The 24,084-nt window shown below is 40.0% G+C and overlaps 5 protein-coding genes across 6 annotated transcripts; 4 read left to right on the top strand and 1 right to left on the bottom strand.

The window, feature by feature from the left end:
• Positions 1–219: 219 nt before the first annotated feature.
• Positions 220–3,382, bottom strand: LOC115750276 (pentatricopeptide repeat-containing protein At4g14850). The gene is made up of 2 exons (XM_030687523.1): positions 1,537–3,382; positions 220–1,091 (listed from the first exon to the last, which is right to left on the bottom strand). The coding sequence occupies exons 1-2, from the start codon at positions 3,123–3,125 to the stop codon at positions 626–628; spliced, it is 2,055 nt and encodes a 684-aa protein (XP_030543383.1). The 5' UTR covers positions 3,126–3,382; the 3' UTR covers positions 220–625.
• A 1,230-nt stretch (positions 3,383–4,612) lies between these two features.
• Positions 4,613–5,830, top strand: LOC115750308 (pre-rRNA-processing protein TSR2 homolog). Its single transcript, XM_030687575.2, has 3 exons — positions 4,613–4,896; positions 5,358–5,449; positions 5,539–5,830. The coding sequence occupies exons 1-3, from the start codon at positions 4,689–4,691 to the stop codon at positions 5,590–5,592; spliced, it is 354 nt and encodes a 117-aa protein (XP_030543435.1). The 5' UTR covers positions 4,613–4,688; the 3' UTR covers positions 5,593–5,830.
• Positions 5,831–10,089: 4,259 nt separating this feature from the next.
• Positions 10,090–12,422, top strand: LOC115750307. The gene is made up of 3 exons (XM_030687574.1): positions 10,090–10,453; positions 10,821–10,888; positions 11,343–12,422. Exons 1-3 carry the CDS (start codon positions 10,090–10,092, stop codon positions 12,420–12,422), a joined length of 1,512 nt encoding a protein of 503 aa, XP_030543434.1.
• Positions 12,423–18,655: 6,233 nt separating this feature from the next.
• On the top strand, positions 18,656–20,812 carry LOC115750306. Of its 2 annotated transcripts, XM_048285496.1 has the most exons (3): positions 18,656–18,706; positions 19,174–19,567; positions 20,283–20,812. In XM_048285496.1, the coding sequence occupies exons 2-3, from the start codon at positions 19,204–19,206 to the stop codon at positions 20,378–20,380; spliced, it is 462 nt and encodes a 153-aa protein (XP_048141453.1). In that variant the 5' UTR covers positions 18,656–18,706; positions 19,174–19,203; the 3' UTR covers positions 20,381–20,812. The 2 variants fall into 2 exon arrangements, with proteins under 2 accessions (XP_048141453.1, XP_048141458.1); XM_048285501.1 differs by lacking the exon at positions 18,656–18,706 and having other exon boundaries at positions 19,124–19,567; positions 20,295–20,812.
• Positions 20,460–21,320, top strand: LOC125314740. Its single transcript, XM_048277695.1, has 3 exons — positions 20,460–20,470; positions 20,587–20,882; positions 20,938–21,320. Exons 1-3 carry the CDS (start codon positions 20,460–20,462, stop codon positions 21,318–21,320), a joined length of 690 nt encoding a protein of 229 aa, XP_048133652.1.
• Positions 21,321–24,084: the final 2,764 nt, after the last annotated feature.

Here is a 24,084-nt window from a genome sequence, read left to right as displayed (position 1 = left end):
TTTGGCTCGTCGGTGCCTCGACGGCCTCTGGGGTGGTCATCGGCTCATGATCAGATCTACTTGCAACAGGGACTTTGAGTTCCGTTCTTCTTTCTAAACCAACTAACTAGATTAACATCAATCATGGTACTTTTTGAATGAGTCAACTACCTTTCATCAGACTATAAGTTTAGTCCATTTCATGAGTGATATGCCTTGGACATACGTTCCTTTCTGTAGAAAGACTTTCCTGACTTTTCGTATGTCTGTATAGTTGTAAATTTGTAATGACGAGCTCGTCAATCTCAAACCTTTCAAGTACCGGATATACCAAATACTATGTGTCAAACTGAACATTGAACGACAAACAAGTGTGAGATTCGTGTGTTAATGGCATCCGGGGACACTAGAACTGGCCTTCCCAAACAAGCGATCTGAAGGATTGATTGGCGATTTGCCTATTTGGCCATACAAAGTAGTTCATGATGGAGCTCTAAAGGAGAAGATGTGATAGACCTAAGCCGACAAACCAAGTACAGTCAATATAAAATTGGAATTGGAACTGCCACTGGTACTGCTACGAATTTTTAAAGATCAGTTAATGCTCGTTGCAACCCAAGAGCAAAAGAATAAGCATGTTAACAGCTTACCAAAAATCTTTACAAGAACAGTGGCCGTCCTGGAACCGGTGAAACCGGGCATTGTCTCTCACAATGATCTCCCTCCCAGTAGTTCGTGAAACAAATTTGAAGGCGCTATGACAGTCTCCGCACATTCTAAGGTTCTTCATGATCCTGATCGGAACTACTGGGGGGATAGAAACGAGGCCAAAGGCCAGGGCAATCTTCTCACTGTGCAGCCACACTTCCGAGACTTTCTCCTCCTCTTCCAAATCATACAGCGAGTACGTCGGGTCGGCTATGTAGCCAGCCTCTTCCATATCCCTCTTTAACTCTGACAAAGTCGCGTGAATCTCGGAGTTCCTTTCATGAGAAGTATCCTTCGCTTGGAAAATATGGACTTCATTCTTCACAGTGATCCAGCTGCAGCCAGTGCCCTTTTTCAGGCCAATGTCTTTTATTTCCTTCCTCACACTGGTGGCTTCTTCCCATCTGCATCATTCGATAAAAATTGGAGAAATTAGTTAAACATATTAAACCGTTCCTTTAGGGTGTAGAAATTGTGAATCTAGTAGGAAGCACAAACAAGAAAGTTGTTCTGATGAAATAAAGTGTGCCACCACTGATATCGCATATGGGGAAAGTTAACATCTACGGGTTTCACAGTCAAAACCTCAAGCAGAAATACATGTAACACGAAGTGAAAACATAGCTAACAGGATTCTAAATCTACACTAGGGAAAAACTTCATAGTTTGCCACTTATCCTGAAGCATTTTGCATGCGAGAAAAGAGAGAAATCTTCGCTAGAGACGGCCCATATTTCTTTCTGCTTCATACATGAATGCACACGAGCATCTATAAACATTCATAAAACACTTTCCGAGGAATTAAAATAGAATTGTCATTCCACCATTGTTTTAAAATGATAAGATTACCTTCCAGAAGCTGCAAATGAATTTGAAAGAACCACGAAATTGCCAGAGTCTTTTGGATCAAGTTGAAATAAGTTTTCGGCTGCAATTCTACCAAGTTCTGGATTCCTGTGGATCCTACAGGCCCCTAAGAGAGCTCCCCATATTGATATCGTGGGTCGAAATGGCATATTCATGATAAAGTCATATGCCTGCTCTAACATCCCAGCCCGCCCTAGCAGGTCCACAATACAAGTGTAATGCTCTGGCCCAGCTTCAATCGCATATCTTCTTCTCATTGATCTGAAGATATCCATACCGAGCTCTACATTACCAGCTCGACTACAAGCTGCCAATAGACACACAAAGGTCACATTATTTGGTATCGTCTCACTGCAACTTGACAGCATTTTCTCAAACACAGCAACAGCCATATCGGCAAGCCCTTGATGTGCATAACAACCAATCAACGAATTCCAAGTAATTAGATTTCTTTGGGGCATATCATGGAAGGCCCCTTCCGCATCCTCAACACATCCACATTTCCCATACATGTCAACCAGTGCGGTGCCCACAAAAATATTTCCCATCACACATACCTTATTAGCGAGTGCATGAACTGACCTACCAAGCTCAAGCCCTGCTAAGCCAGCACAGGCATGGAGCACAGAGGATACCAAGAAATCTGTCGGCCGAATCCCTTCTTTCCTAGCCATTAAGAAAGCCATGCAAGCCTTTTCTTGCTCATGATTCTGCACTAATGTAGACATTAGTGAGCACCAAGAAACATCATTTGGCTCACGCATTTCATCAAACACCATCTCAGAACAACCAACCTCCCCACATTTCCCATAGAAATCGACCAATCCATTTGCTACAGAAATGTCCACCTCAAACCCACTTCTAAAAACATAACCATGCAGCTGATGCCCAAGCTCTAAGTTTGCCGTGTCCGAACAGGCATTGAAAAATGCACACAACGTGATATAATCAGGAACACCACCCACTCTCCTAAACTTAAGAAATGCGCTAATACCATCCTGTGGCATTCCGTCAAGCACCGCGTTGGAAATATATGTATTCCAGGCTACTCTGTTCTTCTGGGGCATTTCGTCGAACAGTTTCCTCGCATCATCTTTTAGCCCCGTTTTACAGTACATGTCCAAGGCACTGCACCCAACGAACACATCAACAATTTCACCGACCTTAACGGCAATCCCATGAATCTGCTTCCCAGTAACGGGCATACAAAGACCGCCAGAGGCCTTGAAGGCGCAGGGGAAGGTGAAATCATTAGGCCGAATGCACTCCTTCAGCATGCCAATGAACATAAGCAGAGAGAAGCTAAAGTGGCCGTTTTGGACAGACCCAGAGATCAACGAGGTCCAGGAGACGACGGAGCGAGTCGGGTTGAGCTGGAGGACGAGTTGGGCCGAGCTCGGGAGGTTCATTTTGGCGTACATGTTGGTGAGGTGGTCGTAGACCAAAGCAGGGAGTGGGTGTCGAAGGGTCTTGACAATGTGGGCGTGTATGGCTCGGCCGAGGAGAGAGGACCGAGCCGACACGGCCGTGGAGAGAAGGGACACGAGGGAGTTGACGGAGTGGACGGCCATGTTCCTCGGCGGAGGCCGTCATTTTCGGCGGCGGCGGCGGCGGAATTGCAGCATCAAGAACGGGAGAATGCGTTCCTCGTCATCAAGACAATGAGAGTTTAGAATCGGAGAAAGGCAAAGTTCAAAGCTTTTTCGGGTGGGGGATATCAGATCGCAGTTTCATCTGGACAAAGAGGCGATGCTAGGAATTTTTGTGAAGCGGATGAAATCTTTTCTTGACGTTTCCGAGGCTTCTGTCTTTCACCCACGCAACGTCGTCTTCCTGCGTCGAAGTTTTGCAGCTGTCCTCAAAAGACCGGTTTTTAAGACCATTGATCGTAAAATTTTAATATTTTAGTGAATTGTGATATTTTCTATAAGAAATTGAAAAATTAAGAAGTTACGACATTAAAAAGATAAATTATTTTGAAAAAATTTCAAATAAAGACCCAAAGTGCTATCATTTTTTTTAAATAAAAGCCTGAAGTAGTTTTTCTTTCAAATAAGGGCCCGAAATGGCTTGAAAGTTTCAAACAAGGGCCTAAAGTGGTCATGATTGCTTCAAATAAGGGCATAACCTTGTTGGCCGGCCGACCGGCTAAATATTCAAGCTAGTCAAAAGCATTTTTGTCAAATTACAATTTTAACCTAATTTTTATAAAATTAAATTAAAAAATTTTTAAAAAGAAAATACAGGCGGGAGGGCCATCACTGGTGAGGCGACGGCTACGAGCGAGAGGGTAGTTTTTTTTTTTAACTTTTATTTTTTAAAAATAATAGAAAAAAAATATGAAAATAAAAAAGTAAATGACGAAAATTCCTCTAACCAATCGGTGAATCAAGCCCCTTTTTTTAGACTTACACGGCCTCTTCAAGTCCTTATTTGAAACAATATTCATTTCAAACTCTTATTTCGGAAAATGAGGGCACTTTATGTTTTTATTTGAAATAAGGTCCACTTTAAGCTATTATTTGAGAAAATGATGGTATAATATTGGTAAAAAGTGTCCCCATAAGAAAAGGAACTCATCAAATTTTAAAATCATAAATTTTTTTTTGCAATTTTCAAAAGCACTAATTTCCTTGCAATACATATGATTTTGAAAGTTTCGAGAATTGAATATGAATAATTCCTATGTAAGAAATAGGAGTGTTCATGAGCTAGGTAATACTATAATGTAGATGGAAGAAGGAAATCTACTAGCCTTACCCGTTTCCTAAAAATTGGGACTTTTCTTCTCAAAACATTATGTGGAATCTAAATTAATTTAACCATGGTCTACCATTGGTATCAAAATCATAGAATTGGTTATCCATCCACGAACTTTGTTGCAAGTGCCTCAAAGCACTCGCATCCTCATCATTCTCATCTCAGATCCCGACTTTTCGCTCCGGAAACTCTCTCTGTCTCTCCTTCTCCATCCTTCACATCTGCAAATGCCGTTTATGGAAAATTCACAGCTCTCTTTTCCATCTTCCCTCTCCACTGGAGGGGGGAAGAGAGAGGGGGAGCATTGAAACACTACAGGGAGTGCGCGCTCTCTCTCTCTCTCTCTCTAGTACATTGCTGTTTTTTTCTGCCCAATGGAGGCCGATTTCCCGACCAAACGGCGCTGCGTTGGCCACGAGAAGCCTGAGGCCGTGGCCCGCCTCCGGGAAGGGATTGCCACCCTCCTTTCGCGGTGGCGCGGCCTTCAACTAGCCATCCATAACCAATGGGGCGGCAACGATTCTCTCCAGAAGTCTCACCAGCTTGTTGCTGATATCCTCTCTTGCTTCTCTTGCTCGAAAGGTCTGTATCGAAAGCGTATTTACTTGGACTTCAACGAGAACAAACGAATTTTTGTTTACTTTTTCCCAAAAATTTTAAATACCATTCAAATTTCGGAAAATAATCAAATAAATACATGTGATTCCAAATGTAATGCTTGGATATTGTAAAAGTTTCAAGAGTTTCGCTTTAGAAAAAGTCAAAAGTGCTCACGAGTTTTACATGAAGTAAAAGGTGAGATGTAAAAGTCAATCCATACGGAGAATTAACAAGTCTTTATGTTTAAATTCGTACTAAGACAAAGAGACTTATCAACTCGCCCTGCAAATTAACCAACACAGGTAAGATCTGCATGTGACTGAGCCATCAAAATGTCTGAAGCTTACTAATTCACTTCAATGGACTGGTTTACGGCTTAAAAATGAAGGGAAATTGCGTGCACTTCCTTGTAGAAATTAGAGTTTTTTATCCCATCTTGGCAGAAGCATTGTATGCTGAGGAGTTGGAGAATTTTCTCCACGAATGCATGCTGCTCTCTTTCAACACAGAGATGGAGGATGGAAGCATTGAGGAGGTACTGTGCATTGGCCCTGAGTTTTTTTCACTTCTTTCATCTTCGGACAATCCAGTGCGTTCGAACATAACCAGTGCTGCAATTCGCAGGTCGCAGAACAACTCATGATGTTTCATGCAGAGTACTTGCAAGGACATCACTAGTTCTTGCATCAGAACACACGAACTCTCCAAACCACCCATCTCTTGTTCTATGAAAACTTGATAGGAAAAGGGACTGCAAGTGGTTAAGTTTCCTACTAATTCCATTCCTTAGCCAATTGCTTATCATCGACATTAAACAAGATCGGCAAGTGTCACATGCGACTCGGGAAATATTCTCACATCAGACCAAATCAACTTTGCGATGTGGATGGATCACGAGATGCATTTGCTGAAGGCCAATTCTGGTAGCAAGGTTTAGAAGAGAACCGCTTAAATAGCAGAGAGAAAGAGAAGTTCAGGGAAACTTGTGAATTTTTCCTGCTAATTTAGGATACAGGCATGTTGTATTCCATAAGATCCCTTTTCGCTTTAGGCTTGACAAACATGAAAAATAATGTTGTGTCCCTTTGATTTGGTCATAACTCGATGTTCGACATGAAGACTGGCATTTTACTGATGATTATTTGGCACGGCAGTACCGATCACAGTACCATCACCGACCACAATACCATCACCTATTGTATGTCCTATTTTCAGAAACTTTCTCGTTTTCGGGACGGTGATAGAATCAATAGTATTTAGCATGCTCCATGACGACGTTGCCACATGATATCAGTGAAAAAAATCTTGTAAGAAACTCATGACCAGGTTCTTGAATAAGAACACAGCTTTTTTTCGGGTAAATATTATGTTAGAATGCACGTGTGAATTGTGTTAGAAAAGTCCCACATTGGAGAATTAATGTGGTGTGAAGCAGTTAATATATGCAAGTTGGCCCATAACTCTTTAACTTAAGCTTTTGAGTGAAGGTGGGTTCGACCGAATATGTTAACAAGCTCGAACTTGGGCTCCCTCTTAGCGATCTCCCTGGATGAAAGTATCGGACTTCTGCTCTGCACTCATAACAATGGTATCAGAGCCGATGGTTGATTGGTGGGCTTTCAATATGTTTCGGTGTTTTAAGTTATTGGTGGGCCTTTAATATGTTTCGGTGTTTTAAGTTGGCTTTGGCTTAAGCTTTTGAGTGAAGGTGGGTTCGACTGGATATGTTAACGGGCTCGGTATTTTAAGTTGGCTTTGGTTTAAGCTTTTGAGTGAAGGTAGGTTCGATTGGATATGTTAACGGGCTCGGACTTGGGCTCCCTCTTAGCGATCTCCCCGGATGAAAGTATCAGACTTCTGCTGCGCACTCCCAACATATTACTATTGTAATTTTGTCACACACTTGACATCACTCGCCAAATGCGCATCTTAGCTATAGCTACAACATGTGATCACACAAACAAAAAACATAAAAGAGGAACACTAACAAAAATATTTGGTTCTCTTCTGTGATTTCCCCTTATAGCATATCAAAACATATGAATAGTAAATACATTACTCTTAGAAAAACAATTAGGTTTGTTCAGAAAACGTTAGTCACCACCTATGTGAGGGGTTATGGACATTTGTAGGTACTGCTCGTTGTGCACCCTTGAAAATTTGCAGGCACTGTTCTGCCTTCGTACTTCGTGGCCATACAAACGGAAAGGCGACGCCGACCATGCCGATGCGGGGCTCATACTGTCATCAGGGGTAATTTACCTTGTCAAGAAAGGGACTGCAGGTAAAATTTCCGACTATTTCCATTCATGAGCAACTGCTTATCATCAAAACAAGGAGAGGAGATGAAGAAGTTACTTGACTTTGAAGGCAAAATCTTGAAGAAAATTATCAAAGACAATCAATATATAGAGAAGAGAGTAAGTGAAGATGGTATATTTGAAAAGATGATGAGCACTGACGAGGAAGACACATACATACATATTTGGACACAAGCGTTGTGATTCTACAAAATCCTTTTCTCTATTGCCTTCGGCTTCATACATAGGATAAATGTTTTTCTCCCTTTAAATCAACTTGTCGATGGCCATTGGTTGATATTTGATAAAAATCTGCATTTTCTCGAGCATTATAAGGTGGATCATCTAAATGCATGTTTCTATTTCATGAAGACTCTTTTATAGCTGAGACACAGAGACTAGACTGCATTCTCATAAAAGAAGTGGCAATTGTCAAAAGTTTGAGCTGTGTACGAAACCCAAACCGAATTAGATGACGTGGATTGGAATTATTGATCGGGTCCTTAATAAGTTAAAGTCTTCGCGATTGTTAGAGATATCTATTCAAGATTTGACCAAGACTCTTTGGTTGACTATTTTGGTTTTATCGAATATCTCAAGAAGAGGTACAGAGAACTTCTTGTCCAAAAATGCTATACAAGAAAAAGGGAATTCAAATATTTGGAGGGGTTAATACCATGGAAAATCCCAAACCAATACACTTGTAATAAATTTATTCTAAATTATTTTTTTGGCCACCAAAAATCCCAAACCGATACACTTCTGAGAAATTTACCCAAACTGGTATATCTATGACAAATTTACCTTTTGTTAGTCTTCGTTAAATCTAACCATCAAATTGCTAAGTTAGATGGCATGTGGCGGTTCACGGGTGTACCAGTTTGAGATTTTTACCCTCTGTTTGTCACTGGTTTATCAATTTGAGATTTTTCATAGTATTAATCCAATTTAACGGAGGGTAAATTTGTCACAAGTGTACCAGTTTGAGTTTTTTCTTGGTCAAAAAATTAGTTTAAGGTAAATTTATCATAAAAGTACCAGTTTAAGATTTTTGGTGGTAAAAAAAAAATAGTTTAAAATAAATTTGTCACATGTATACCGGTTTAGGATTTTTCGTGGTAAAAAAAATAGTTTGGGATAAATTTGTTCCGGATATACCAGTTTGAGATTTTCCATCGTGTTAACCCCATTAAGTATAGGTGAGACCCATCCGAATATATTGGTAGATTGTCGAAGGAAGGACGCTGCTTTGACGTTGTTCTTATTTCAGCCGTGCACAAGCTTTTCTTTGGGCTTGAACAACCATTAATTTGAGCTGTGAATTTTACTCCCAAATTAAGTTGTTTATTTGTAAGCACTTTGATTTTGAGCTTAATCTAGGCGTGAAAAACATTCCAGCGTGTGAGCATTGTAATTTCGATTCTCTGATTATAGTGAATTATTTACTGCTAGCTCTCTCCGTAAATGCAGATACCGACACTCGAACCAAACCATATAGATTTTTACGTCCTCTATTGTTCCTCGTTTTATTCTCTGGTTTCTCTCGTTTATTTAATCACAAGATCTTATCGGTTTCCCGTTAATTTTACAACATCAATGCTGCAAGAATACTAGTGAAGAGCAAAAACGAGCCGCATCTTTTCACAAAGACAAACACAATGAACTTTCAAAAGGTATACTCCGTGTTCAAACGAAAAAAATGTCAAGAGAGGAAGATTGGGCCATCCCTCACAGATCCCTTTCGTCTTTAACAATGAACGCGGAAGAAAGTACCAAAAAAATATTAACAGAGAGTCTCCATAAGAACAAATGAAAAGGGTCTTGAACAAGAGCAACATTTATTATCGGAATACTTATGACCAAAATTTCAAGGTTTTCTTACGAGAGTCACTTTATGCCATTCTTAATCACAGCAACGCCATAAGATCACCATGCACGCAGGCACAAAAACTTAAGGTAAATTACCGAAACTGTGTTGTCAAAGATTCAATCTCTCTCTCCCTCTCTCTCTCCCTCTCTCTCTCATCTGTAATTTTCTATTGTAGATATCAAAACATTTTGCATTGATGTTCTGTGGGTGTTTCATGCTGCATTAATGAAAAAATATTCTGCTCGAACTGTACAGCGAACCAAATCGGGCGTGGCCCCAAGAATGGAAAAGCGAAACTGACCATGCACGTACAGGGGTAAAACTGTCATTGCGGATCGTCGTACTAAATCATTAAAATCTGCTCTCTGCCTCGCTTCGGAGGAGCTCAAAAGAACAAGAAACGAAGACAGGAAGCGAGAAGAACACAGACCCACGGAGCTTTCAACAACCTTCAACCTCGAGTCGCGAGGTAAGGCCTTCATTCCAAGCTTTGTGGTTGAAATTTCTTCTGTGTAAGCGTTGGTTGTGGTTTCATGACATTCTTGTTCATTCACGGCTCTGCGATCTCCTCATCATCTTCGAGTCTTTGCGTAAAGGTCTCATTTTTACTTGCCTTCTTCATTTCTCGTCGACTTTCTCTTGGCGTTTGAGATATTTTCTACGTGGAAGCATGTGGTCAGGTTCTAAGTCGTTCCTCACGTTAGAAGTTGTGGGTATTTTTGTTAGTCGTTACTGTTCTTGGACGTTGTGAACTTGAATAATGTCGCTTTTGCTAGTAGTCACCTTGCTAAAGTTTGAATTTTTCCCCTGAACCGGTGAATGGGGTCTCTGTCTCTTGCATTTCAAAAGCCTGTTTTGACCGAATACTTGAGTTGGGACATTTTGATGGCAGCAGCTAGTTCTGTGATCAAGTATTGGATTTTATCATTATCCTGACGCGTTTTATGTTGTTCTGAGATGGCTTTTTTCTGCTAGCTAGCTATATCGTGTTGACTCACGAACATTATGGAGAAGGGGAAGCAAGTAACGGGAAATGAAGTTTCGGGTGAGAAGGCAATGAAGTTGAATCTATACGCCGTCGAGCCTTATTGTTCTGGTGAAGGTTTGCCTTATGCTCCTGTAGATTGGCCGAATCCCGGCGATACTTGGTATTGGTGGGTCGGCAAGAGGACCAATTCGTCTGGTTTCTATATAGACAGGCGCTTATATCTTCCAAAGCGCCTCCGCTGCCAGGGCTGTAATCCTCGCTTTGGGAGCAAGTCTTTGCTTGAACACTACTTCTCTTTGCAGTTTCCGAACGCAGATGTCAATGAGTTCTTTGCTTCTTTTAGCTGGATGGTTCCTTCTACGAGGCATTACTCGAGCGAAGGTGAGAATGAAGTCTTAATTTCATTTACCTCGTTTTGAATCCGTTATTCAATTCCAAATTCTGATGTTTCTGAAAGTGGAAAGTCTACTACGGTCATAATGTTTGTACAAGCTTTATTTTGGGATCAAATTGTCTGTTAATCTCTTTGGTGAGTTATCGCTTTAACATCGTTTAAAAAGTATATTGGTTAGAAGGTTGGATGTTTTGCGATAGAAGATGCTCCAGAAAATAGTAAATCTAGACCATTCAGTTCAAACTTGCCCGATCTATCAGACCTACTATTAGTAACTTCTAATCACAGAGGGGAAGGATGAGCCCTGCTCAGGGTTTGGAATCTTTCTGATTACGTTTTGTTATCTGCATTTAGAACACCAAGTATGTGGAGTTTCAAAATACTTCAAGGACCCTGATACTTCCGTAAGGGATTTGGGTCAAGTGAGAATTCCGGGTTTTCTTCTATTGGAGAAGTGATGGAAATGAAAGTTTCCTCTTTTTCTCACTATGCCGTCTGTAATCTAGGTAACTGCTAGTAAGTATCAGTTAAGGATCATAAATTTTAAACACTCGACATACTGTCTTTTCCAGTTCAATTTCCAGAGAGAGCCCTGTTTGTTCATTTGCAGATTTTGATGGAAAATCTGTTTGCTACATTCTCTGAGGCAATAGATCTTATTTATGTATTCTGGTTTAATGATTTTTTTTTATTAAGAGAGTATATGCTGGTGGCCATGTATGCGTAAATATGTTGAGCCAAGGCTAGCTAAATTTAAGATACTGTTCAACTTCTTGGCTGTCCCAATGTTTGAAAAAAGTTCTGGTGTTTTGTTCCGATGTAGTTATTTTTGGACCACTCTGACATGCAGAATTGCATCCAGATCTCTTTTCACAGGTACCACTGAATGAAATTGCATCTAAGCAGAGAGAAGAAGCCTCCAGTAATTCCAAGAGGAGGAAAAAGGGGAGACCAGCTTTGTCACAAGCCTTCCCTAGGCGCAGAACCCGACAATGTTACAAAATACCTGCTCAAGCCGACATTAGTAATGACGAGTCTGTAATTGACTTGAGTTCCCTGGAGGACGATAGCACAAGTGATGGAAGTGGATATTCAAAATGTGGCACTGAGTCGCAAATTGATCTTGAAGACGACGTTCCTGACCAAAGTATCAGTTCTAGCATCTGTGCAACCAATGCTTCTGAGGCAGAAGATGTGCAAAAAATTGAGGAACTTCATGCTCAATTTTGTGAAGAAGATGTTGATGACTGTCTAAAGTCTTTGGAACATGTTCTTTCTCAGCACAATGATGAAGCTCAGGTGCGGACTCCTTTCACTTACATAGGTTCTGATATGGCAGAGGACATGTCTACTCATCGCAGGAAGCTTTCTTCCATTCTTGCCCTGGATCTCTCATTCTTGCTGTCCTCAAAGTATTTGGAAGAGATTACTTATTTGGTTGAGAAGCTCGGGGCTGATCCCATCTTGACTGTCGATCAATTGCTCAAGTTGAAGTTGGTCGAAGAAATCCCCAAAGCAGGCGAGGTTTTTCTACACACTATGGGAATTGCTGAGCAGGCTAACAAATTTTTCGGAGATCTTCGGGCCATGAAGGAAAAAGTTTCTTCTATCAAGAGGGAGTTCAGTGAGCTGAAGAAGGGAGCAGGAGAATTGCAGTCTCAGATAGATTTCAAGTCATCTCTTGTGCAAGAAATAGATGAACAAATTATGCAGCTTCAGTCTAGGAAAGCCGAACTTGCTCGTCACCTTGAGTCGAAGAGCGAGGCGAAAGATCAGGTGGTCACTGAGCAGAAAATCATGGCGAACTCTATATCAGCAGTTGTGCGAGAGATCGAGACTGCCAGTGCTGAAATCCCACTATGGGAAATGAAGAAGAAAACTGCCGGAAAGCGAATGGCTGAGCTTGTTGCCAGGTATGCGCCTCTCAAAGGTTACTCCTTTGAGAAATCAGGGTGAAAGTTTTCTTCTTTCCCATTGTGGGATTTCAGCAGTGGCAATCTGGATCTCTCGCCCGACAGCAGACGATTTCTGTGTTAACGATGCTTCTTCGTAGCTCGTGTTTCGTTCCTTACTTTTTGAATCTTCTCAATGTTTATCCTGAATAGAGACGGATATCAAAGCTTAGTTCGGTCGGTTTAACAGGGTCGCCAGTCATGCAATCTGAATTGCTGGAGTTGAGAGAAAGAGCTACTAGTAAGTAGACAACGTGAATCACAATTCACAACTCATGCGTGGAAATTGTCTCTGTTAGTCGGATGCAGTCACCAGTTTGTGACAAGTCTAACTTATCTAAGACCGCCAAGATCAAATAAATTGGCTTAACGATCTTATAATGCACGACTCTCTACAACCTACTTGCGTTTGAGCCTGAGTACTCTTGCTACTATATGACTAGGCAGCCAATTAGCATAAAAATGTACAATAAGACTTGGCGTCGTTTTTTTTTTTAGCTTGCGCTTAAGGCTGTCTGATTCAAATTTGTTCTTGCTTCTCCTTTGCTCATTGCAAAAACAGGTTTTCATTTCTTGTGCCAAATGCTTGACTTTGCCTTGTTGATATCTGAAATTTAAGCTCATTCTTTCGTGCCACAATTCTCTTGGACAAAAGTAAATTTTGGGTCTACTTCACATCTTAGTTTCTTACTCACAATTATCTTCAACTTTATTATGACTGTAAGACTGGTGACATACTACCATCAAGCATAGCATCATTGTCTAGACGGACAGATTAAGAAGTTATTTTGCCGTATATAATTTCAGATTGTTTGATGGCATGTGTACTATTCTACTTGTCAACCTTGTCAATGGTTTCACATGAAATTATTTCTTTTCTGCTGGATGCTGACTATGTTTCTGGGCTAATATAAGAACCAACTTAGCTAGCTATATTATTATGATTGAAACTACATGCCCTCTATTTTTGAAACGTAGAAAACATCTCATTAGTGAAAAGAGTTTGTTTTGGGGGATAATTATCCAAAAAGTCATAAACCTATTGTACGACGATCAATTTGGTACTAAACTTTTCAATTATGCCAATTTTGCATGAACTTTTTTATGATTCGCCAATTAATAAATCTTTCAATTATGTTGATTTAGTGCTATGTCGATTTAGTGCTAACATATTAATTGGATAATTAGTCAAAAGGACTACATTGATAAATTGTCAAAAAGCTTATGGTTGAATTGGCGAATTGTAAAAAAGTTTAGTACTAGGGTTTAGCCTAACTTTTTTCCCTTGAAGAAACCCTTTTTTTTTTCCTTTTAATAAATGCAGCAACCGTTGCTTCAACTAAATTCTGAAGGGTCCCGCTAATGGAAATATATTGTTTTCAAAAGAACGGATTACACATAACACAAGAGAAATACAATACCTCGGAAATAAACAAGTCCATTTAATTTAAATCTAAATAATTCTTAAAATACAACATTGAAATATCTTTATTTCAAATCTGACTTATTTAGAGTTTATGCAACTATTTTCGAATTTCTCAAATCAGCAGAATATTAATTTAGAGGCAGGACGTAGGATGCAACTATTTTTAAAGTATAACATTACAATTCGGAAATTTCTAGCAAAATTTTCTTTTATTCTTATGAGAAGAAACTTTTTCTTTTACTCTAATTTGTCGAAATTTCAACTTAAAGCATCCCGTAATTCCACGGAAATTTATGTTTATTTTATAGTATTTATGCCAAATATACTTTTGGTCAATGCAAATACCTTTAAGTTAAAAGGGATTTTCGAAATGTAAATAGTGTTTGGTAAATTATATTTTAAAAACACATTGGAAAATAATTTTGACGTAAATGTCATTTGGTAAAAAAAAATACTCTTTGTAAATAATACGATTTTTTAATTATTTTATTTTTTAATTACTTTCTTTAAAAAAAATTTCTCCTTTTTTCCTTCTTCCTTCTTTAATTTCTTCTCGGCCAATCACCGACCACGGGCTAGGCTCGGCCTCGCCCCAACCTCGCCAAATTTGGCGAGCCCTAGCCAGATCCAATGAAGTCGAGGCTCACATCGCGGGGGTCCGCAACAGCAACAATGACTCATCCCAACAATTCCAAACCTCAAGCCCCGTCTCGGTCCTCGTGAGCAACGGCTCCTGCTCGGTTGAGAACAAGCTCGGGCCGCGCAGCCAAGATCTAGCGTTGCCAAGATCCAGCGGCTCCTCCTTGCGTTGCCAAGCTCATCAGCCCCTGTGTCATGGCCAATCGTCGGGTGGCCGCGTTCACCGAGGTCTGCTGTCGGCAGAGGAAGGATGATGAGAGCGAAAAGAAAAAAAAAAGAAAAGAAAGAAGAAAGAAGAAAATACAAAAGAATAAAAAAAATAAAAAATTGTAATTGCATTTCGGAAATGCAGTTTTGCGGAGTACCTCCGGAGCTACTATGGGATAAAGGCCTTTATTGGCCCCGAAAACGCAATTGCATTTTCTCAAAATTGAATGAAACACTAACCAAACACTATTTGTATTTGACCAATGGACTTTAGAGCCCTAAAGCTCCTTTCAATTGCTGAGCCAAACAAACCCTAAGTCAAAAAAATTCATCCTATATAAGATATATACCGATTGTGAATTTTACCAATCTAATTTTTCTTTCATTGTATAAGGGCAATCTTTTTATTCATCCAAATCAATCGTTCCGTGAAATATTTCACCATTCTAAAAAAGAATTAGCTAAGTTTGTAATATTTGGGGGGCCAATAATTGATCTAGGTGAAAGGGGCAGCTCATCTGACCAAAAAAAAAAAAAAGAAAGAAAGAAAAAACCGGGGCAGCTCACAAATTGACCGTCTTGCCTTCAAGCTTCTTCTGCGGCTGAAGCGTCGCGTGGGTGGACGATCGCAGAAGCGCGTGAGGAGAGAATAATAAAGCAAAGGCCGTACGTGTCAGTTCGAAAATCGGTTGGCTATGCCATGCCTCAGTGCCTTTGTCCTCAAGCCTTAAAATGGAAAAAGCCAACAGCGATGATGCAGGGGGCTATTATGGCCATTTCACATCTCCCCACCTGCTACTGTGTCTCGCCTGCTACAGAACTCCTAGGCTGTTTCTTGGTGTCTAATTTACTTTTCTTTTTTTTTTGGTCCAATGGTGTCTAATTTACTTTAATCGGCTGATTTACTGCTTAAAAATAAAGGGAATAGCGTGCAGCTCTGTTTAGAAATTCTTGTCTTCATCCGGATTTGGCAGAAGCTTTGTATGTTGAGGACTTGGAGAACTTGCTCAACAGAGAGATAGAGGATGGAAGCATTCAGGAGGTATGATGCATTGGCCTAAGTTTTTATTTCTTTTTTATTTTTGGGTACGCCGATGTATTCGAACATAACGAGTGGAACAGTTCGCAGGTAGCAGAACAACTCATGATATTGAATTCAGGGGACTTGCAAGGGCATCACTAGTTCTTGCAGCAGAACATACAACTCTGCAACTCCGAGATCTTGCTCTAAGAAAAACTTGACACCAAAAGGGACTGCTGTTAACTAAGTTTCCTACTAATTCCCGCCCTTAGCCAACTGCTTAATCAACGGGAACGAGAGATAAAGATGTCACTTGATTTCTTATCTTTTGTTACATGCCACTCTGGGAGATTCTCATATCAGACCAAATCAATTTGGCAATGTGGGTGGATCGTGAGAGACAGTTTATGAAGGCCAAATCTGGTAGCAAGTTGTCCAAGGGAATCAATTAAAGTGCAGAGAGAAAGAAAAGACGAGGGAAAACATGTAAACTTTTTCTGTTCATTACGTCTTTTTGCGTAAGCATATGTCGAGGTTCGATATGAAAAGCGGCATTTTACTTGATGATCAATTAAGGCTTCTTATTGAGAACTTATGACGCGGTTCTTCAAGAAGATCACCATATTTTCTGGTAGATACAAGTTGGCAATTTTGTCACGGCACTAAACATCGCTCCTCGCTCCCCAAATGTCCATCTTAGCTATAGCCTATAACTACAAAAATGTAACCACACAAACAAAACACTTGAACAAGATACACCAAGTAGGTCGATAGATCCAAGACTTGGCTTTCTTCTGTGATGTCCTGTCATAGAATATCAAAACATCTACTTAGTAAGTGCATTGCTCATGATGATCAGATTGTTTGGTAAACACCACGGTCACTACTATGCGAGGGGTTATGAACATTTGCAGGTGGGGCTTGTTGTGCAGCATTGAAAAATTGCAGGATTTGCTCTGCCTTCAGAGAGGGGAGAACCAATTCGAAGTTTGTGGCCGCAGAAATGAAAAAGCGATGTTGACTGTGCACATGCAGGGGAATATTGTCATATGTGTTCCTATGAAAGGAAGCCAGGGATCATATTAATTCTCTATATGACTTCATGTTTTCTTCTTTGAATAATCTTCTTCGTATTTCTCCATTGTTTTTCCACTTATCATTAAGTATGATTTATTTTTCATTCTGGAGTTAGTTGGCAGCTTCAAGGATATTGAGAAACAGTTTGTGTGTGAAATCAACTTTTCAAGTTTGATTAGGGCTTATCATCTGTAGCAGATATGTGTCTGATTGTGCAGTGTTATAGATCATTTCACAGTATCATGGTTGGGGATATATGTAATCAATGATGGTTTTTGCGAAGTCGTTGCACTTGATCGAAGAGAGAGAGCCGCTGTGGAACCGGGCTAGCGGAACGCGGTTCCACCTAGCACTAGAGGCGAAGGCTTGCCTTATGCATCCGTAGATGGCCCACGTCCAGGTGATACTTAGGTGTGGCAGGGCGGAAGGCAGATCAGCAAGTCTGGTTTCCATCAAGATAGGCATAAGCATCTTTCGAAGCACCTCCGGGGCCATCTGTGTTCAGAGGCATGCCTTTGCTTACATTTTACATCTGTTCGAGATTTCAGCATGCAGATTTTGAAGCATTCTCCACTTCATTCAGCTAAAAGGTTCCGTCTAAGGAGCATCCCGGCAAAAATGGTGAGGATCATTAAACGGTTTCCATTCTCTCAACATCGGCTGATCGTAGATGTTGAGTAATGTTGTTTGCTGACTCTCTCTCTGTTTTCATTTCCAAGCATGAATCAAATGCAAACATTATCACTGATTTATGAAAATAGTTTCTTTTCTGCAACCCCAACCATGTGGTAGAAAAACCTGGTCAAGAAGGTGACTCCAGGTAAATTTCCTACTAATGCCATTCATCAGCAACTGCTTATCATCAAAACAAGAACAAGGGACAAAGATGTCACTTGATTTTCTATGTTTCTTTTTCGTTTGTCAAATACCATCATGGAGAAATCTCAGATCATACCAAATCGATCTTGCATGGTGGGAGGATCATGAGAGGCAATTCAAAGGCAAAATCTCGATGAAGGCTTTCGAAGACAATCGACAAAGAGCAGAGAGACGTGATGATGGCTTATCTGAAAAGAAGATGAGCATTGATGAGGAAAACATGCATACAAATTTTTCCTGCTTATATTGGACACAAGCATTGTGATTCTGCGAGTTCCTTTTTTTTCTGTTGCTTTCGGCTCGATAGTTACATGTGCTATTTCCTAAGTAAAAACTAGCATCCTTTCACGAATAAACACAAAGTACTTTCAAAGGGTGAACATCCTATTAAAAAATGAAAGGTTAAGAGAGGAGCATTTGAACATGCCTCAGTTCGTTTTTATCTTCAACAATGAACGCTTAAGCAAATACCCAGAAAAAAAAAATGGGCAAAGAATTTTGATTAGAACAACTAGAAAGGTTTCGAATTGGAACGATTTCTGATGTTCAAATACTTCATTTTTTATTACATCACATTACTTGATGACCAAAATTTCAAGGCAAACACAAAAATCACTCACCAAATGCCATTCCTAATCACAGCTACACTACATGAATATGATTACCATGCGAAGCACAAAAACTTCAAGTAAATTACCAAAACGTATGCTGACAAGGATTCTCTCTCTCTCTCTCTCTCTCTCGTCCTTCCCCTGTGATTTTCCATAGAGAGAACTGCATCAATGAAAAATGCCTTTCTTTGGTCTGCTCGGACTTCTCTGCCAAGAGTGCCGACCACATACGTCGTGGCCTAAAAATGGAAAAAAAGGCATTGACCACGCACATGCAGGGGTAAAAGCGTCATTGCCGTTCTCACTGCTTGCCTTCTTCAAGTTCAACCATCCTGTCTTAAGAGCTCAGAAGAACAAGAAACGAAAACAAGAAAGCTGGGAACAGACCCAGCAAACTCTCCACCATACTCAAACTTCGAAGTTGCGGGGTAAGGCCTTCATTTCAATCTTTCTAGTTATAATTTTTGCTGGATACACGTTGCTTGTGTCTTAATGATCTTCGTGTCCTTTCACAGCTCTGCGATCTCCAAGTCTTTGCATAAAGGTCTCATTTTTGCTTGCTTTATTCATTTATTTTCGGCTTTTTCTTGGCGTATAAGCTTCTTCTTTTTTTCTACCTCTGGCTCTTTCCTTACGGTAGAAGTTGTGGGGATTTTTGTTTGTCGTTATTGTTCTTGGACGTTGTGAACTTCAATAATGTCGCTAAAGTTTGAATTTTTCCTCTGAACCGTGAACGGGGTTTCTGTCTCTTGGCAATTCAAAAGCCTGTCTTGACCAAGTACCTGAGTGGATTGGGACATTTTGATAGACAGCAGCTAGTTATGTGATCAAGTATCGGATTTCAGCATTATGCTGTCCCGTTTTATGTTGTTCTGAGATGGCTTTTTTGCGCTAGGTCGCTGCGTCGCCTTAACTCACGAGCATTATGGAGAAGGGGAAGCAAGTAACGGGAAGCGAAGTTTCGGGTGAGAAGACAATGGAGTTGAACCTATACCCAGTCGAACCTAATTGTTGCGGTGAAGGTTTGCCTTATGCTCCTGTAGATTGGCCGAATGCCGGCGATACTTGGCGTTGGTGGGTCGGCTATAGGACCAGTCGTTCTGGTTTTTATCAAGATAGGCTCTTATGTCTTCCAAAGCGTCTCCGCTGCCAGGGCAGTAAGAATCGCTTCAAGAGCAAGCCTTCGCTTGTACACTACATCTCTTCGCAGTTTCCGAACTCAGATGTCAATGAGTTCTTTGCTTCTTTTAGCTGGATGGTTCCCTCTACGAGGCATCACTGGCACGAAGGTGAGGGTTGTGTCTTAAATAGCTTTCGTTATCTCGTTATTGACCCATCATTCAATTCGGAAGTCTGATGTTTCAGCACGTGGGAGGTCTACTATGGTCATAACGTTTGAATAAGATATAGTTTGGAAGCGCGTGTTCTGTTAATCTCTTTGGTCAGTATGGCTTTAACAATAATTTGAAGAGCTATAATCATTATTTTTGCATTTTGCTGTCTGCATTGAGAACACCAAATATGTGGCGCTTCAAAATACTCCAAGGACCCTGCTATTTCCACATAGGGAATTTGGGTCAAGTATGAATTTCGGCATTTCTTTTAGTGCAGAAGTCATGTAAATGGAAGTTTTCCCTTTGTTTCACTATGCTTTCTGTAATCTAGGTAAATGCTAGTATCGCTAAGGCCCGTAAATTTTAACGACTCAACATACTGTCGTCTTCTCAAGTTCGATTTCAAGAGAAAGCCCCTTTGTTCATTTGCCTCTTTTGATGGAAAACCCGTTTGCTACATTCTCAGAGGCAATAGATCTTATTTATGTATTCTGGTTTAATGATTTTGTTTTCAGAGAAGTGTATGCTGGTGGCCATTTATACGTAAAGATGTAGAGCAGAGACTAGCTAACTTTAAGACATTGTTCAAGTTCTTGGTTGTCCCAATATATTGAAAAAGTTCTGGCATTTTGTTCTGGTGTAGCTATTTTTGGATCACTCTGACATGCAGAATTGCATCCAGATCTCTTTCCACAGGTACCAGTGGACAAAATTGCATCTAAGCGGAAAAACGAGGCCCCCTGTCATTCCCAGAGGACGAAAAAATAAAGACCAGCTTCGTCACAAGCCTTCCCTAGGCCCAGAACCCGACAATCGTACAAAATATCAGCTCAAGCCGACATTAGAGATGAGGAGTCTGTAATTGACTTGAATTCCCTGAAGGATGATAGCACAAGTGATGGAAGTGGATATTCAAAATGCGGCTCAGAGTCGCAAATTGCTCTTGAAGACATTGCTCCTGACCTAAGTACCAGCTTTAGCTGCTATGCAACCAATGCTTCTGAGGCAGAAGATGTGCAAAAAGTCGAGGAACTTCATGCTCAGTTTTTTGAAGAAGATGTTGATGACTGTCTCAAGTGTTTGGAACATATTCTTTCTCAGCACGATGATGAAACTCAGGTGCGGACTGCTTTCACTTATGTAGGTTCTGATATTGCAGAGGAAATGTCTACTCATTGCAGGATGCTTTCTTCCATTCTTGCCCTGGATTTCTCGTGCTTGCTGTCTTCAAAGTACTTGGAAGAGATTAGTCATTCAGTGGAGAAGCTCGGTACTGATCCCACCTTTGACTGTTGATCAATTGCTTAAGTTGAAATTGGTCGAAGAAATCCCCAAAGCAGGCGAGATTTTTCTATGCACTAACGGAATTGCTGAGCAGGCTAACAAATTTTTCGGAGATCTTCGGGCCATGAAGGAAAAGGTTTCTTCTATCAAGAGGGAGTTCAGTGAGCTGAAGAAGGGAGCAGGAGAATTGCAGTCTCAGATAGATTCCAAGTCATCTCTCGTGAGAGAAATAGATGAACAAATTGCGCAGCTTCAGTGTAGGAAAGCCAAACTTGTTCGTGACCTTCAGTCGAAGAGTAAGGCAAAAGATCAGGTGGTTGCTGAGCAGAAAATCACGGCGAACTCTATATCAGCCGTCGTACGAGAGATCGAGACTGCCAGTGCTGAAATCCCAGCATGGGAAATGAAGAAGAAAACTGCCTAAAAGCGAATGGCTGAGATTCTTGCCAGATATGCGCCTCTCAAAGGGTTCTCCTTTTACAAGTCAGACTGAAAGTTTTCTTCTTCATTTCCCATTCTGTGAATTCAGCACTGCCAGTCTGGATCTCTGGCTGGACAGCGGATGATTTCGGTGTCAAGGATGCTTGTTCGTAGCTTTTGTGTTTCATTCCTTACTTTTGAATCTTCTCAATGTTTATCTTGAATGGACGTGGACACGGAAAGCTTTGTTTGGTCGGTTTAACAGGGTCGCTCTAGTCGTGCAATATGAATTGCTAGAGTTAAGAGAAAGAGCTACTAGCAAAAACTCAATGTGAATCACACATTTCATTTAGCTCCTTCATCTTCATGCCATTAACAACTCATGTCTTGGAATTGTCTCTGTTCAATTGCATAGTCACCATATTGGCCCTTCTCATGCTGCTGTTTGCAACTGAATGCTCAATGTAGCTCGAAGTATCAGTCGATTAATGGGCGAGAAAGGGATGAAACCCATGGCTTGCCAAGGCATGTGATTTATCGGCTCAAGTCGCCGGTTTGTGACGAATTGTAGATATCTCGGACCACCAAGATCGAGTAAATCGGCTTATCAATCTTGTAATGCATCATTGTCTAGAACCTACCAGCGCTTTCAACTTGAAAACTCTTTCTACTTTCTGATTATGCAGCGAATTAACAGAAAAATGTATTCTAGGACTTTGAGAATTCTTTTCGATATTTTTGCTTAAAGCTAACCGATTTAAGTTTATTCTTGTTCAGCCCCCGGCTCATTGCAAAAACAGGTCTTATTGTTCTTGTGTCAAATTCTTGATTTTTTTCTGTTAATCTCTGAAATTTAGTTAATCCTTTCGAGCCACAAATATCTTGGATAGTACAATATCTAGAGTCTGCTTCGCATCTTGGTGTCTTTACTCCTAATTATCTTCAACTTTTTCAATCACTCCCAATGCACATGAATCACTAAGGCATGAAAATAATTCATTTTCTGCTAAGTGCTGACTCTGTTCCTGCACTAATATAAGAAAAAACTTAGCTAGCCATATCATTTTGAACGAAACTATATGCCCACGATTTTAAAAAGGGCAACTGTTTTTTCCATTTCTCTTTTGGCTTTCACACTCATTATTTCAATGTTTTGGTGATATTATCCCTTGTATGGCCCACCATTTCAATTATAATTCTATAAAAATAATCCCCTTATTTTATTTGGGCAACTCTTTTTTTATTTTGTTTCTTCTTTTTTTCCTTATGGGTGACCTTTTCCTTCTTCTTCTTTCCCACGCCTTTGACGTTTTCTCTCTTGCCAGCCATTATCTTCTTTTCATGCCTTCCTACTCCTCAAACCGAGGGCAATTGCAAGTTTCCCGAGGGAAGCTAAGGGCCCGCATGACAACCATTCTGATCCGAAAAAGTGATTCTGATTAAAATAACTTTTTCTGATATTGTTCTCCGTATGAGTTTTAGAGAATCAAAACGCGTTTGGTAACTGCCTAAAATTATGTTCCAGGAAACAAGCTTATAAAAATATTTTCATTTTCTATGCAAATATTCAAACACAAATTATTGCCGATTATAAAAATATTTTTATTGACTAATTAATTCAAGTGATGTTTACGATAATCAACTAGCTTTTAAATGATTCATTTTTTGCGAAACAAGTGGAGCCTTAAAACCTACTCTTGAAGCTCTTATTATGCCCATCCTGAAACCTACACGAAAAGGTTTGTAGCAGCACCTGTTATCCGTGCCATGATTTTGTATGTTTCAAACGCTATAAGCCTACAACTATATCTAATAATAAGCTCTTACTTATATGACATGTAATTCAGCTATATCTAATTAAATAGAAATCAAAATTTGTTACATTAAAAAAATAGATTGAGGAGAAGAAAATAGAGATCGATAAAACTTATAAAGCACATATTTATTTATCAGGACTTCATTTAAAGTACTCCTTTTAGATTTTAGAAATTGCCCCTAAGGCACTTATTAATGGCCATTCGTTATTGTGTTGATAATGAGTTTCAACTTAGAAGTCTTACCTAAGAGGTTTACTCGCTGTTATTTGACAATGGACGGTCAAATGCCAGCGACAAACTTGTGGCGGGCAAATACCAAAAAAAAAAAAAAAAAAAGAAATTGTGAAAAAAATCCTTATAGCAAGCTTAACACGGTTAGTACCGTGTACGGTCAGGCAAGACTTTTCCCTAAGCCAATGCCCCCATGCGACGCACTCTAAAATTTTCTTTCATAATTTCCCTATTCTCGTGAAAAAGAAAAAAAAAAGAGAAACTTCTCCTTTTATTCTACTTCGACAAAATTACAACATACGTATCACGTAATTCCACAAAAGCAAATTTATGTTGTTTTACAGGGTTTATGTCCGAGAAATTTCAATTTTTCTAAAGTTAGCTAAAACTTATATTCACTTCACTTGACAAATATTTTAGCAACAAATGTATTGTTGACGAGTGCTTCCGAGGGACTCTTTAATCATTGTATTTACTGAGAAAATATTTTCGTTTCTAATTTAACGATTACTTATTAGACGAAAAAGACAGTGAATTGAAAAAAAACAAAAAACAAATTGTCCTTAGACAGAAAGATCAGTTTGTTAAGGCCGTGCTGATTTTGAATCGATAGTACTCTGTGAATGACAGTACAAGCGATACAGGTGGGGGGGATTCAACTTGAGGCCCTGACTCCGAGTATGACAGCGAGGAGATTTCTATTGACCAAAGCTGCGACTC

The sequence above is a fragment of the Rhodamnia argentea genome, chromosome 1 (genome assembly GCF_020921035.1).
Source record: "Rhodamnia argentea isolate NSW1041297 chromosome 1, ASM2092103v1, whole genome shotgun sequence".
In the NCBI taxonomy this organism is placed as follows: domain Eukaryota; kingdom Viridiplantae; phylum Streptophyta; class Magnoliopsida; order Myrtales; family Myrtaceae; genus Rhodamnia; species Rhodamnia argentea.
The sequence above is the reverse complement of the archived record's forward strand: the minus strand, read 5'-3'. Positions and strand labels throughout refer to the sequence as shown.